Genomic DNA, 16,533 nt, shown 5'->3' on the forward strand with positions numbered 1-16,533 from the left:
TTTCCACTTTGGGGAGATGATGAATCCAGAACCTGGCGTCTTTTAATTCTCATTCACAGGTCCCCATTCTAGCCCGTCCCCTTTCATGGCCATCCATCTTACAGGTGTTGGAGTTGAGATATTTGAAACCTTCCCTGTTGCCCCTCCTCTGTACCCTCCCCCCACGCCTCTTTCCCTGATTTCTGTTTTCTTATCTGACCTTCAGTGGTTCACCATCCCAGCTGATTTCCTTTGCATGTGCCCATTTTATCTATATCCCCCTTAGAATGGGCTGCCCAGAGCTGACACATTATTCTGTGCCCAGCAAATCTCTGGCACAATGTAGGATGGGTCAATAGGTTAAAAACTATAAAACCAAGGATTGGCTCTTGTTCTAGATAATATAATTCAGTTGATGTAGCTCAAAATGAGATTAGCTTCTTAAATTTTATCTTATTGTAGTGGCCACATCATACTGTTAACTCAATGAACTTATGGGGAACAACGAGTTCAGCCCTTAGCCCTTTTCACCTGTTCTTCTGTTCAGCCATGTGCAGTGGGATTCTGGGCCAGGTGTGTCCTGTCCTGCTGGTTGCACCCATGGTCGTTCTCTATCAGTGGCATCAAATGCAGTTGCTGTTGCTTCCAGTATCAGTGAGATCCGTCACTGTGCCTCTTATATACCCTCTCTGGTGAGCACTGCGAGGGCGCTCAGGCCTGGGGGGCCAGCACGCCTTACCCCCAAGGTGATAATCAGCACCTGTAAGTGTGGACATCTATCTAGGACAGGGGACCACAAACTTTCTCTGCAAAGAGCCAGATGGTAAATGTTTTTGCCTGTGGCCTCCTGCTGCTCCCCCTCCCCACACCCTTAAAGACGTAAAAACCAGTCTTCTCTCGCAGGCCGTACATGCACAGGCTGAGGCCATATTTAGCCAGCAGTCATGGTTTGGGACCTCGGGTGGCCTATCATTTCTCATTCTTGTCTACAGGATGTCATGAGAGACTGTTAAATGTGTTGATGATGAAAATTCAGACATGCACCATGTCTGTTTTGTTGTCTTGCAACATTGGTTCTAGAAACTAAAAAGTGAACTAGGGCAGTGTCACATGACTCAGCTTAATGAACACCTGTCGACTTCTGGTGATTGGGGCCTCCTTTTCTTTCTGGAATCTCTCCTGGGTAATGTATGGAGTTTTACCTTCTCTCTGGCAAATCCCACTTATCCTCAGCTACATCTACTCTTTAGGTACCACTCCCTTGCCCGCATCCCACCGCAGTCCCTGATAGTGATTTGCTCTGCCTATTGCTTGTTCTGTGTGTTACCTGCCCAAGTCACAGCCTCAGGCTCACTCGGTACCAGGGGTGTTCCCACAGTCTCCTAACTCACCTTGGCCTTGGGCTTTCTCTTTCAGTGCTCTGCCTGCTTTTTTCAGTTCAAAGATCATTCCGTCCAGAAAAGATAGAAGCAAAATAGGAGTTTATCATCACCATTGACTGAAAGCAGCACTCCCACCCCTTCTGTGTCCTTTTTGCTTTTTATGCAATAAGGTAGGCTCTTTGGGTATCCTACACATTTTCTGGAAGCTTCATTTCATTCAAGATTTAGCTTTCTGACACTATTCATTATTCTGCACTACTCATAGACTCATAGGCATAAGCAACTTGTACACCCATACCAGTTTCTTTTCTTCATAAAGTAGTTTTGAAATTGCATAGTCAGAGGAGAAGGAAGGAAGGAACAGGAAGAAGGAAGATGGTCGTTTTTACCCTATCAACAGTTAACCCTTTGAGGATAAGGTCCACTTTTATCTGTGCGCTCTAGCAGCACCTGGTATGGTGCCCTGCGTTCAGGCAGCCATGTCCCATTGCACAGATGTCCACCTGAGTCTGTGGAAGGCCCACCCTGGGGTGACACAGTCTTAACCACCTGTATGGTGGCCTTTCTCTGCATATAGTGGGTATTTAATAAAAATCACAATTTCTCAGTGTTTCCTACCTTTTAAAAATTGTGATAATGTATGAGTAATATGAAATTCACTATCTTAACCAATTTAAAGTTTATAATTCAGTAGCATTTGGTACATTCACAATGTCATGCAACTGTTTCGTATCAGAGCATTTTTATTACCCCAAAAGGAAACTCTGTACCCGTTAAGCAGTCACTCCCCATCACCCCCTCCTACCAGAACCCAGCAACCTCCAATCTGTTTTCTGTCTCTATGGATTTACCTATTCTAGATATTTCATATAAATGGAATCATACGGTATGTCACATTTCATGTCTGGCTTCTTTCACTTAGCATTTTTGTGAGGTTCATTTATCTTGTAGCATGTATTAGTTCTTCATGTGTGTGTGTGTGTGTGTTTTATTGTGGTAAAATACACATATCATAAAATTTACATCTTAAACGTACAGTCCAGTGGCATTAAGCACATTCACAGTGTGGTGCAACCATCACCAGCAACCATCTCCAGAACTTTTCCATCTTCCCAGACTGAAACTCTGTCCCCACTGAAGAATAATTCACCATCCCTCAGCCACTGGTCATCACTCTTCTGCTTTCTGACTCTATGAATCTGACTTCTCTAGGTGCCTCATATAAGTGGAATCATACAGTGTTTGTCCTTCTGTGACTGGCTTATTCCATTGAGCATAACGTCTTCACAATTCATCGACGTTGCAGCATGTGTTGGGATTTCCTTCCTTTTTACTCTGTGTAACACTCCATTGTGTGGGGATACACCACACAGTGCATATCCATTCATCCACTGATGGACACTGGTTTGCTTCCACTTGTGTTTTCCACTTTGAACACTTGTGCTTCTTTAGTTCTTCCAGGTGTTTCATGGTCCCGGTTACCCTCCTCTCAGAACAAGTGTGTACACCTGGTTGACTGCAGGAATGATTTACATTTTGGAATCTTCTCAACTTTCTTAATCCATCTTCCCTTCCAGATTAGCAGACTGCAGAATAGCACCTTTCTTTTTGCTAAACCTTTTGAAATCTGCCTGACCCAGATAGTTCAGTTACTCACAGCATATCCAGAAGCCAGAGGATGTCTGAAGACTTTAGAGAGAGAGAAAAAGGGGGAGATGGGATCCTAATTTCAGTAGTTCCCAGTTTATGAAGCAGATAAGGCAAACAAAATACTAAAAAGAAAAAAAAAATTACTGTATTAGCTTGGGCTGCCATAACAAAATATTATAGACTGGGTGGCTTAAACAACAGACATTCATTTCTCATAGTCCTGGAAACTGGGAAGTTCAAGATCAAGGTGCCAGCTGATACAGTTTCACAGCGAGGACTCTCTTCCCAGCTTGTAGACAGCTGCCTTTCACTGTGTCCTCACTTGGTAGAGAGAGAAAAAGCAAGCTCTCTGGTGTCTCTTCTTATAAGGCTACTAATCCCATCACAAGGGCTTTACCCTCATGACCTCACCTAAACCTGAGATTTGGTCTGGATCCTCATCCTTCCCCCTCCCGATCCTGCATTCCTGCAAGGGCTTCCAACATCTGTGAACCAAATTCATCCCACTCGGTGAAAGGACGAGTCGACACCAGTTGACGATCCACCGGAGAGAGCCCGTTTATTAGGCAGCACACACACACATATATAGGGCTTTGAGGGGGAAGCTGATTGGCTTAAAATACAATCCCTACTTAGCATACCGCATGGGGTTTGGGGGGAGCTGATTGGTGTGTAATTCGCGCTGGCGGGAAGGAGAATACGGAAGAGAAGGGCAACCAGCGCCATGATGGGGTGTGGCCGAGAAGGGCTTATGTGATCGGGGTGTGGCCGAGAAGGGCTTATGTGATCGGGGTGTGATCCCTTGGGGCATGTGGGTCCCTACACTCGGGGCTGAGAGCATCTTCCCAAGTGCCTTGTCCTGAGACAGACCGTCAGCCCCATCTGGGGAGTAATAAGGCTGGTGATGGGGGAGGGTGGGGTGAGACACCTGGCAGGGAGAGACGGGACACAAAAGCATGCTGTGGCAGGTCACAGTGCAGATGGGGGCCTCCCAAAGGCTTCACCTCCAAATACCATCACATTGGGGGTTATGGCTTCAACATATGATGGGGGGAAACACAATTCCGCCTTTAGGCAAATATCTTTCATAAAAACATGTCCATGAGTCAAAGTATTTAGCTACACGAAGCTTAAGTACAAAAGGAGTGTAAGAAAGAACATCATTCGTTAGAGCAGCTTACGCTTAAATATAAGCAAGATTTTTAATTGAAGAGAGGAAGAAATGTGACTTGGGGACAGAGAGGGTGGAGCATCCTAGACGAGAGAAGTAATGTCCAGATGGTGAGGCAGACAGGGTGGCAGGAGCTGACGGGGATGTCTGGGGAGGGCTGGGCAGAGCAGGCCTTCACTCCCAGCCATCTGCGTGCCGGGCACAGTGCAGGTGCGGTGTGTGCGAGGGGGAGCATCAGGGAGCGCGGTCGCTGTCCTCACGGAGCTCAGCTTGAGTGACAGGAGACTGACCACCAACACATGAACAGACAAGAGAACCTCAGATTGTGATATAGGTTCTGCAGGAAGTGACCGGGGCGGTCGTGAGTCGTGGTAAAGAGATACTGTCGGGCAGAGAAGGGGGAGATGCATTAGGTTAGGTGACCAAGATAGGCTGCCCAGGAAGTGGTGTTTGAACAGCTTGAAGGAGAAAAATCCAGCCTTGCGCAGTATGGGGGTAAGACCATTCAGGGATATCAGGGACAGAAGGAGAGAACTGAACATGTCTGAGGAAGGAAAGGCAGCCAGTGTGGGTGAGGCATAAGAGGAGGAGGGAGAGTGAGAGTTGGGGCTCCCCCAAGGCCTCATAGGCCGCCCTGGGAGTGCAGGCTTGCCTCCACCTGTAGTGCACAGCTCTTGCAGGGGGCGTGACCTCATGCATGGCCGGTAAGGATCCTTCTGGAGGGTGGCTTGGGGAAGGACAGCCCATTTGGGTGACTATTTCAGTGGCCCAGTGGGGACATATCAGTGGTTTGGGCCTGAAGTGGAGACAGTGAGAAGGAGAGGAGTTTTGGAGGTAGAGTGGATAGCATTACAGATGGATTGGATGGGAACGCTGAGCCAAAGGCAGCGATCAGGGATGGCTTCTAGGTGTTACGGGCTGAACAACTGGTGGTTGATGCAATAGGATTCGGGAGGCCAGGAGAGGAATAGTTGGGGAGGTGGATGTGCTGGCAGAAGTTAAGGTCAAAGCCATGGGCCTAGATGAGATCACTAAGGAGCTAATGTAGGTAGAGATCTGGGGACGAGCCACCGAGGAAACCAGGGAGCCAGCTGTCATGGGGAGGAGGGTGAGGCAGACAGGTGGAAGACACTGATAGGTTTGTGTTGGGCTGCTGGAAGCTACAGAAGGAGGCACAGTGTGAGGAGAGGGGATGTTCTCAGACGCCCCAGGGTGTGGATTCATGCTCCACTTCTTGCTGCCTGTGCCACTTGGAAAGCAGGGGCTCAGATAACCTGCCCTCCAGGGCCCACAGAAGCATCAGAAGCAAATTTTAGATGCGGTGCCTGGTAGGAGGCAGGGGCTCAAGTGAGGCTCTGTGACTGCTGCTGCTGATGCCCCTAATTTGGTGACAACAGTGACAACTCCTCTGTTATTATTATTTCTGACCAAGAGAAGAATTAAAAAGAATTGATGTCAGACACCAGATTCCAAGTGTGCCAGCTAAGAGCAGAGCCATCTCTCGGAGTATGAAGGCACCCACGGCAGGATGCTGTGTTTGGCCGTCTGTGCCTCACATGTCCCCTCCCTTGTCCGAGGCTCATGTGACCTCTCAGTTCTGGACTCTCCGTCATCCTAGCTCAGGCTTGAGGCCCCAGCTGTTAATCTGAGCTGCCTCTGCCTGCACCGTGACCTGCCACAGCATGCTTTTGTGTCCCATCTCTCCCCCAGGTGTCTCACTCTACCCTCCCCCATCGCCAGCCTTGTTACTCCGCAGATGGGGCTGATGGCGCAGGGGACCCCTCTCTGCCTTGTGTCTCAGGAACAGGCACTTGGGGAAGATGCTCTCAGCCCTGAGTGGGATGAGTTTGGTTCATGGATGCTGGAAGCCCTTGCAGGAATGCAGGCTGGGGTGGGGGAAGGATAAGAGCTCAGATCAAATCTCAGCGGTTCACTGGACCCCTTCCCTGGTCTGTGTATCACAAGCGGACAAGGTGAGCTGGCACTGTGGTCCCCCGTGCCATCTCCTGAACAATCACCTCCTTCCCCTCATGCTTGTTTCATTCCTTTTCTCTGACCTCCTTTTCTCCCACTGTCCTGTCCCCCTTCTCCTAGCCTCCATGGGGGTCCTCTCTGGCCCCTTGCTTCAGGTCTGCCCACCCCTACCCAGGGCCCATCCTCTACGCCTGCCCCAGCCATGGATACTCTGTGAGCCAGCAGAATGCTAGGCCCTGTCTAGGGCTACGTGCATGACCGGACAGTGCTCAGCTGGCCCCTGCAGGCTGGGTTCAGGCCCTGCGTCTACAGAAGCAAGGCCTGAAGTCCTCCCATTGGCTGCTGCCTGGCTGGGCCGTCCTAAGGGAGCAGAGGATGGGGAGGGTGGGGCGGGAGGAGGAGAGGCTGAGAGAAAGTCGCCCTTCCTGTGGAGCTTGCTGGTAATTGGCTCTCTGGAATCAGCTTGGGACACAAGGACCAGCTGGGTCAGGAAGTGGTGTCCAATGCTGCTCTTTCAAGGGAGACACTGCGTGGTCTTAGGTCCCAGGTGACTCCAGGGAATTGTGGAGAACAGCCTGTTCTCAGAGGATGTTGTCTGACCCAGATCCCCCTCCAGAGGTGAGACATTGAGCCCCCAAATTCCCACCCTCTGCCCTGGGAGGGGCCCCCTGGCATTGGCGTGTGGATGGGCCAGAATCAGTTTAGAGCACAGTGGTTTCCTTCAGAGTCTCGGTGGGAGGGAAAGGGAGTCGGTTTTCTCAGTAAAATCATGTTCCCGGTGCTCTTTAGTGGGGGGCATTGCTAGAAAGTGATCAGTCATAATGATTTATTTAGACTCCACTCTGTGCGCTGCCTTGGTGACTGCAGGCCCACAGGGAAGGAGAAGGCAGGGTCTCTGCCCTCAGGAGTTTAATCTAGGTTGGGAGGGAAGACAATATACCAAGTGCCAAACACATTAAGAGAAATAGGAATTCACAAGACAAAGAAAGGAAAATAAATTGTTGGCCTGAGTAGCCTAGTAAATTTGGTCTGTGCTCTGAAGATGGGGCAGGGTTTGGGATGTGGAAAGAAGACGAGGCCTGTATGACGTAGGATGGGCGGAGAGAAGGCATCCCAGGCACAAAGTATTATGGAAGCAATAGGAAACTGGTCCTAGTGGGGAACTTCTGTCCTGAAACCTCTCGGTGTCTTGGGGACCCACAGTTTGCCTTAAAGAGCCCAGAATGCTGAGGCTCAGCCCTGCCTCTATGCCTCTGAGCTCCACGAAGCCTTGCCACAGAAACCGGGCAGAGAGACTGCAACCATGGGTGGGACTCTGCTTCTCTGGTACGTCTACTGTGTATGGATGGAATCTGCCTCTCAGGTATGTCTACTGTGCCAAAGTGTTGCTTGGAGAACTTTGGGCACATTAACTGCAGTTAAAGAGCTTTTGGGGCCTATCAAAGCTGCAAGAAAAGGGTCTGGGGGAGTCCTGGCAAGGGCAAGCAGGGCTTGCAGATGCCTTGTAGCTGGTGGTTTAGGAAGAAACTTCTTTCCATAACCCAGTGTTAGGCTAGGACCTTGTCAGTTGTATTGAACTCGTACTGGAAGGCAGTGACTCCCAGGGAATTCCACACTTCCTTAGTCAGAGCACTGAAGAAGTAACTCCTCATTTAGGAGAATGGACGGTTGCTTTTATCAGGTCCCTCCCCTGCTCAAGAGCCTTCTGTAAATCCCCAGTGTCCATCAGATCACGATTTCCTGCCTTGACATCCAGGGCCCTCTACCATCTGATGGGCGTTTACAAAGTCTAAAAATTGGAAGGGACCTAGAAGTCATCTAATCCAACCTGAGCCTATCAGAGAGAGAGAGAGAGTAAGAGAGAGAGAGAGAGAGAGAGAGAGAGAGAGAGAGAGAGAGAGAGAGAGAGAGAGAGAGAGAGAGAGAGAGAGAGTGTGTGTGTGTGTGTGTGTGTGTGTGTGTGTGTGTGTGTGTGTGTGTGTGTGTGTGTGTGTGTGTGTGTGTGTGTGTGTGTGTGTGTGTGTGTGTGGCTGGCCAGTCCAGGGATCTAAACCCTTGACTTTGTTGTTATAACACCTATCAATCTTCTTCATAATAACCTGGAGTAAAGGTCACCTCACCTCGGCCTGCTTGCATCTCATAGTAAGGAATTCTCTTTCATGAGACAGCTTTAAGTTTATCCAGAAGCTGTTTCCCTCACTTCTACCCCTTGGTCTAGGTTTGATCTTCTGGAATTATTCCTCCTTCCACATGACTATTCTTCAGAATATGGATGTTCTCCCAAGTTTTCTTCAGGTCCCAGGTACATCCCAATCCAGGTCACTGTCTTTTAAAAATGGTCTAGTTTGTTAGTTTCCTTCATACTGTACTATTTAAAGCCTAAAACTGAGTAGTGCTTTACATATGTTCCCTGATCTGAGTAGAGAATTGGAACCATACCCTCCCTCATTCTGAACACTATACTCCTTTTAATGTATCCAGAGAGATCAGACTTGCATTTTCATTGAGCACATCAAAATGTGGCTTATATTAAGTTAGCAGCCAAATAAAATGCCTAAGTCACTTTCACAGGCGCCACTTTGAGTCACATCTCCCCTGTGCCAGTGAACTAGAACTAAAATAGGAAATTTCTTTTATACCTCCTGGGTTTCATCTTATGAAGTTTTTCCAGTTTGTGGAAATTGTTTGGATTTTGATTCTGTGTCTCTGTGGTATAGAGAGCCATGTCTAGTGCCAAGACTGATCGAGAACCTGAGCTGTGGAGCCACACTGCTGGGATCCCAGATCTGCCCGTGGCTGATGGAGTGGCCTTGGGCAATTCACTTAGGCTTTCTAAGCCTGAATTTCAACATGGAGATGATTAGTACTATTTCTCACCTGCTGGTCAGTTGCAGAGTTACAAGACTTCAGTGAGATAGGTCATAGAAAATGCTTAGCCCAGGGCCTGGTAGTCAGCACCCGTAGCTGCTCTTGTCTTGATGATTATAACCACAGCTACTGCTAGTTCACTTTTTTAAAAGTTTTTTTCTGTGAAAAATGGCTATTTCTAATGTGAAAACCTCCTGGCCTCATTGCTCCTTGTTCTTTCAGTCCTTGCCTACAGTGTCCCCACAGCCTGAAGCCCCTGCCACTGTCCCCCTACCCCCAGCTTCAGAGTCTCTGCAGTATCTTTGATGACTAGTTGATGCTTCCCTCTGCTGTGTCCCTGTAACCGGGAGCTCCTGTTTGCTGGTCCCATTGAAGTTCCTTTTACAGCCCACCTCACATGGTCTTCTTTCCATCTTCACTCTCATTGTTCTGGTTGAGGCCTTCATCCCTGCACTTCTGTGCTATTAAACAGTTTCTCCCCTCAATTCCCTCCCCGCAGGCTCCACCAACACCAGGTCTCACCACTGCTGGCCCACTTTCCCCCAGCACCTGCCATCCCTTCTTGCCTGCCCAGAAGCCCACTGGCCTTGCACACCTGGCTTCACCCCCTTTCTGGCGACACCCCCTTTGTCCCCCTTGCACGCACGCTGCCCTCCTGTCCGCATGCTCCAGCCCTTCCACTCTGCTCCTTTCCTCCTTGTGCTTCCTTGGCCTGGAAGGCCTGTCCCCCCAGTCTATGACCTGGACCCAGCCCCCTGCAAGCCTTTCCAGCATACAGAGCTGTCACAGTGGTTCGGTTCAGGGCTTGAAACCAAGTAGTATGCCCTTGGGCAAGTTTCTCAGCCCTTCTGAGCAAGTCCTAAGTGCCCGCAGAGTTTGCATGAGGCGTAAATGAGAGAAGTGGGTAAACTGCAGGGAGCAGTGCCTGGGACAGCTTATCCTTATCTTCCTCTAACAAGTCTTCCCTGAACAGCACTTGGTTTAAAGGGATTTTTCCCTCCTTTCAACATTTTATGGCACAGAACTTTCCCAGTTTTCAGTTACACACACACACACACAATCTATAGTTTTTTGTTTTTTGTTTTAAGATGACTGGTAAGGGGATCTTAACCCTTGGCTTGGTGTTGTCAGCACCACGCTCAGCCAGTGAGCAAACCGGCCATCCCTATATAGGATCTGAACCTGTGGCCTTGGTGTTATCAGCACCGCACTCCCCCGAGTGAGCCACGGCCAGCCCACACAAAATCTAGTTACAAACTCATGGTATGTTACTTTATGTTGCTTAAGGGAGTTTGAAGGTTCTTTTTATTTTTTGCACACAAGGCTCATAATGACCACAACCTTGGGCTATTTATTGGTCAGGCGATCTGAACAAATATTTGTGGAGTAAAACTAAATCTCATGCAGGTCCTCCCTCAAGGCCCTGAAGAAGTTTGTAGCTGTGTGGTTTTCTCTTCTACCTCATGGCCTGACTGGCTCTTCCAAGTCCCTAGAACTTGACCACATCCAGTTCAGTACCTTACTGGATTTGGATTTCTTGCTGTCCTTTTAACGTTTTTATGTTCCTTATAATACCTTACAGACTGCAGGCAACCTTTTAAGGACTCAGTAAATGTGGTGCCTTTGCCCAGAGCTCTGTCTGCAGCCAGAAGCCCGTCATTGTCCTGGAGCCAGGGCAAGAGCATGGTTTAAACCACTGTAATTCACCTGAAAAAATCTGCAGGCAAGAGAATGAATGGCATGGGGCAGTCTTGGAAGTAGGCGCTGAGGAACAAGGTCCAGGGAAGGACATATCAAGAGGGAGCTGTAAGCGATGGGTCTCCGCAGGAGACAAGTACAGATGGTCCCCAACTTATGATGGTTCAACTTAAGATTTTTTGACTTTACGGTGGTGCAAAAGATATCTGCATTCAGTAGAAACCATACCATGAGTACCCATACAACCATTCTGTTTTTCACTTTCAGTACAGCATTCAATAAGTTACATGAGATATTCAATGCTTTATTGTAAAATAGGTTTTGTGGTGGATGATTTTGCCCAACTGTAGTTCTGTGTTCTGAGCATGTTTAAGGCAGGCCAGGCTCAGCTATGATGTTGGGTAAGTTAAGAATACTAAATGCATTTTTGACTTAGGATATTTTCAACTTATGACAGGTTCGTTGGGATGTAACCCCATCGTGAGCCAAGGAGCATTGTTTATACTGCTTCATTGAGAGGTTTTTAAGAATAAACTTCTCACCTCTTTCTTACCACATCGCTTACCTAAGATTCCTTCTTGGCTGGTCATACCCTCCCCCTGCCCGGCCCACAGCTGTGCTCAGTGGAGCCCTGTATTGTGTGCTGTAGAGGGGGTACTGCAGGGTTGTTTCTGTCCTTGGGGAGGACCCAGTCTAATGGGAAAGTGCCCTGTGTTAGCTGCCTGGAGCTGCCGCAACAAATTACCACATGCTGGGTGGCTTAAAACAGAAATATTTTCATACAGTTCTCGAGGTGACAGTTCCAAAATCAAGGTGCCAAGGTGTCCAAGGCCATGCTCCCTCTGAAGGCTCTAGAGACTAGTTCTTCCTTACCTCTTCCTAGCTTCTGGTGGTGGCTGGTGAACCTTGTATTCCTTCGCTTGTAGATACATCACTCCAGTCTCTGCCTCTGTCTCCACCATGCATCTTCCCTGCGTGTCTCTGTGCCTCTGTCCCTGTGTCTTCCCATGGCCTTCTTATAGGGACACTAGTCCTAATACATTAGGGAGCATGCCCTAACACAGTATGACCTCATCTTAACTAGTCACATCTGCAAATGCCCAATTTCCAAATAAGTCACGTTCTTACATACTGGGGAGTTTGAACTTGAACATATCTTGTTGGGGGTGGGGGCAGCGAGGAACACAATTCAATCTACAACAGAGCTTGTACTGTTAAAAAGTTGAGTCTGGTGGGGAGATAAAAAAATACGTGGAAAAGTGAATTTCAGAACACATCCAAACAGTTATATAAACCACATGTATCTATTCCAAATAAAGACTCAAGTGTAAAAAACAAACAGTAAAACACTTAGAAGAAAATAAGAGTCTACCAGCATAATCCAGAGGTATGAGAGACCTTAAGTAACCCAGAAGCTATAAAGAGATAAAGTGGGTGTACTTAACCATGTAAAGCAATCAACAGCTATGAGGACATGTAAGAAAATACCCAAACTCACTATCTGTCAGGGAAATACAAATTAAAGTAATGATGAAAAGTCACTACACCCATACAACCAGAGAAATTTAAAGAAGCGATAACCCCTGCTGTTGGTAGGGGTGTGTTTGTGCATTGTCAGTAGAAATGGGAATTGCTAGGCCCTTTTTACAAAGCACGGTGCAACCATAATTTTGGTGTTATAATAGTATTGTGGTTCAGTTTTAAGGAGTCTTTTTTTAAAAGGTTCATTCTGAAATATTTACTAGTAAACGGGGAGTGAGGGGTCAGAAACTGGTGGTATAGAGTGGGGGTTGGCAAACCACAGCCACGAGCCAAAAGCAGCCCACAACTTGGTTTTGGAAATGTTTATTGGAATACGGCTGTGCTCATCTGTTTAAGTATCCACTGAGTGTTCAGTGACAGCGTTGAATAGTTATGGTGGAGACATGTGGCCTATAGTGCCTGAAACGTTAGTAACTGGCTCATTAGAGAAAATGTCTGCTGTCCCCTAGTCCAGAGGAAACATGTTTACCCACAAGTTCATAATGGTTGATTCTGGGAACTGTATGAGGGCATATTAGACTAGTCTTTATGTTTTTATATGTTTGGACTTTTCCATAATGAGAGGTTTTTAAAAAACCCACTTTGATCCAGTAATCTCACTCCTAGCAATCTGTCCCTTGAAAATAAAAGCATCAGTTAATAAGGATATAAGTATGAGTGTTTACTAAAATAGTTTACAGTGGTAAAAAAACTGGAAGTAAGTTGCCTACTGATACAGGAATGCTTGTATAAACCATGTCCACCCACACCATGGAATAGTATGTTGTGTTTTTAAAGAATGAACTAGAGTTTTAAAGAGTAAACTAAAGTTGGAGAATTTCCCATGAGATATTTTCAAGTGAGAAAAGCAAGATGTAGAAAAGTCTGTATGTGCCAATCTCATTTTTATAGAACAACAGCACAATTAACTCCTTGGGGGTGTGTGTGTGTGTGTAGGATATATAGCAGGTTGTTAACATGGGTTAGGGATAAAATAAAGTTTCTGAAAGGGAAGAAAGCAAAACAGAGAAAGGAAAAACCTGTACTTAAGAAAACAGCCTACATGATATGATTCCATTTCTGTGTTTGTATAAATTAGATTCCTATACGTTTTGCTAAAGTAAAAGAAAGTTGTGATTTTTAAAACAACTGAAAAGGCATGAAGTTTTTAATGTCCTTTGGTGCAATTAAAGAAGTAAAAGGGAATTCACTTGGGAGTTGGAAGATGCCCAGGAGTGGGGAAACAGAGCCTGGAGCGGCCACTGTGGCCCTGCCCAGCCAGGGAAGGCTCCATGGAAGGTTTGGAGGTGGGAGGGGGCAGCTGGATGTGGATGGTCTCGGACCACAGTGGCTCCCTGGGCTCCGCGCCTCTTCCTGCTCCTGGAGAAATAATGTTTCCCTGGGGGATGAAAAGCATGTCTTTGTGCGGGCTTTGATTGCCATGTTGTTGTGCCAGGGGAATGAGTGGTAGGAGGGCACAGCAGCTGGGCACAGCCAATGCCGAGCAGCAAAGCCGCTCCTTAGGACAGCCCAGGCCAGCTGTCCTGGGAGCGCTGCCCACCTCTGCCCCCAGCTGGCCACCAGGGGGTCTGAGAGGACCATTGAGGGAGGAGAAAGCAGCGGGGTGTCTGGGAGGGTCTCGGCCACTCTCAGAGGCTTATTCATTTCCTCCTCCTCTTCCCCCTCCCTCCCTCTTGTTTTTCAGACTGTCAGCATCAATAAGGCCATTAATACACAGGAAGTGGCTGTGAAGGAAAAACACGCCAGAAATATCCTTTTGGATGTCGCTTGGAAGACCAACCCGCAGGGGGTCTAATCCTTGGGACTGAGGTCAGGGCGAGGCTACCTTGCTTGGCTTCAGGAAGGGGAAGCCCACAGGGACCAGGCCCCTGCAGGTTTGAGCAGCTTGGGTTGGCAGCAGCAGGTTCTCAGAGAGCGCTGGCTTCAGAGACCCCAGACTGTCAGGGCAGAGGGAACCAAAGTGGTCATGAAGTCCCATCCTTTCAACTCACCAAAGAATCTGGCTCCTTTCTTCTCCTCAAGGACTTAAGCTTTGCAGAACCTCGAAGTCTTTAGAAGTTACTTTCCTTAATCTGAAAGTCCAAAATTAAACAATAACAAAAAAGTTACTTCCCTTTGAAATGCAGTAGTCCCTCGTTATCCATGAGGGATATTTTCCAACACCCGCAGCTGATTCCTGAAAGCATGTGTAGTACTGAGCCCTATACAGACTACGTTTTTTTCCTATATGTACACACCTATGATAAAGTTTAATTTATAACTTAAAAACAGTAAGAGATTAACAATAGTAACTAAAACAATAACTAAAGAGTAGTGATGCTGAAATATTCTTATAATCGAATTATTCTTATAATTATTCTTATAATCTTATAATTCTTATAATCGAATATGGAATATTCTTATAATCAATTAAAGAATATTCCAGCATCACTACTCTTTCACTTTGGGGCCATTTTTAAGTAAAGTAAGGGTGACTTGCACACAAGCATCACAATATGGAGACAGCTGGTCTGATCACTGAGATGACTACTAAGTGACTAAGGGGTGGTAGCAACCACAGCATGAATGCATTGGACAAAGGGAGGATTCACGTCCCGGGCAGGATGGAGTGGACGGTGCAAGAGCTCATCATGCTACTCAGAACAGCACACAATTTAAAATTTATGAATTGTTTATTTCTGGAATTTTTCATTTAATATTTTCAAACCGCAGTTGACTGAAGGTAACTGAAATCTCAGATAAGAGGAGATGACTGTATCTCCTTGGAGCTCAGGAGGGCTTTTCTCCTGTGTTATCAAAGCCCTCAAGGCCCTGTGCATTGCCCACAGGGCCACACTGACCACCCCTAGGAGCATGAACATTTTCCCTTTTCTGAGCATGAAAGCAAAGCAGAAAAGTCTTTAAGCAGCCTTAAGCCGGTTGGCCTTAAGCCGAGACAGGGGCTCAGTGATGAGAATAAGATCTGCCCCGTGAGTGGGTTCAATGTGTGCCAGAGGGGAGAAGACAGGATCCTCAGAGTTGGTCAGGGAACTAACTGGTGGCTGGAAAGCCCTTCCCCAAGCCCCCCAGCTTGCCTTTAGTGGGAGATGCTTTGGTTAGAATTAGGGCTTTGCTGGGGGGCTGGGGGCACACAGACTCTCTCCAGGGTAACCCAGAAGCCCAGCCGATAGTGAGCCTAGCCACATCTTGCTCTTTTTCCCTTAGAAAGGCACAGTCCCCTTCCTTTACTGCATCACCCTTGCCATGAATAAAAACAAACCAAGAAAAGCCTTTATTTTAAGTGGCCCTGTTGATTTTCTCAGAGGGAATTAGTCCTGACCCCTGCCTGCTAAGAATTGGTGATCAGTCTGATGTGAGATAAAGAGTAAGAGAGAGACGGTTGTCATAGGCGGGTGTGCTCTTCTGGGTGGGGGATTGGTGCACAGAGGCCAGGCCTGCAGCGGCAGGGCCACGTCATTTTCTTTAGGGCAGGCTACCTGGGATGCAGGAAGGGGCACTGGAAGGAGATTGCAGAATCTGCCTCTGGAGCTCTGGCTCACTCTGAGACCTGGAATGGGGCCTCGTGGCCTAAGCTCAGTTTTCTCTTAAATGAAAGAGTTGGCCAAAGATTTAAAAGATTGAATATTCCAGCTCTTACATTCTGTGAGTCTCTTTGATTCACAATTTCTGAGTGGTGGATGAATATTGAAAAGATGATCAGCTCCATACAGTGGGATTTTAAATGCCTGGTTAAAGATATCAGAAAACACTTATTCTTTTTTTTTTTTTTTTTAAGCAAGTTAAGATTTCATTTTTATTTTTTTTTTTCTTGTTATATCATTTTATTTTATTTTATTTATTTTTTTTTAAATTTTATTTTGTCAATATACATTGTGGCTGATTATTGCTCCCCATCACCAAAACCTCCCTCCCTTCTCCCTCCTGCCCCCCAACAATGTCCTTTCTGTTTGCTTGTCATATCAACTTCAAGTAATTGTGGTTGTTATATCTTCTTCCCCCCCCCATTTTTTTTTGTGTGTGTGTGTGTGTGAATTTATATATTAATTTTTAGCTCCCACCAATAAGTGAGAACATCTGGTAGTTCTCTTTCTGTGCCTGACTTGTTTCACTTAATATAATTCTCTCGAGGTCCATCCATGTTGTTGCAAATGGCAGTATTTCATTCATTTTTATTGCTGAGTAGTATTCCATTGTGTAGATGTACCACATTTTCCGTATCCACTCATCTGATGATGGGCATTTGGGCTGGTTCCAAATCTTGGCTATTGT

At 46.9% G+C, this 16,533-nt stretch overlaps 1 protein-coding gene across 2 annotated transcripts in view; it reads left to right on the forward strand.

Annotated features, from left to right (window-relative positions):
• HIP1 (huntingtin interacting protein 1) overlaps positions 1–16,533 on the forward strand; it is a 160,101-nt gene that overhangs the window by 90,994 nt on the left and 52,574 nt on the right. For both annotated transcript variants that reach the window (XM_063089744.1, XM_063089743.1), the window contains exon 2: positions 13,949–14,012. In XM_063089744.1, the coding sequence (XP_062945814.1) occupies positions 13,949–14,012 (64 nt within the window). The remainder of the gene's footprint in view (positions 1–13,948; positions 14,013–16,533) is intronic.

The sequence above is a fragment of the Cynocephalus volans genome, chromosome 3, assembly GCF_027409185.1.
Source record: "Cynocephalus volans isolate mCynVol1 chromosome 3, mCynVol1.pri, whole genome shotgun sequence".
NCBI classification, from domain to species: domain Eukaryota; kingdom Metazoa; phylum Chordata; class Mammalia; order Dermoptera; family Cynocephalidae; genus Cynocephalus; species Cynocephalus volans.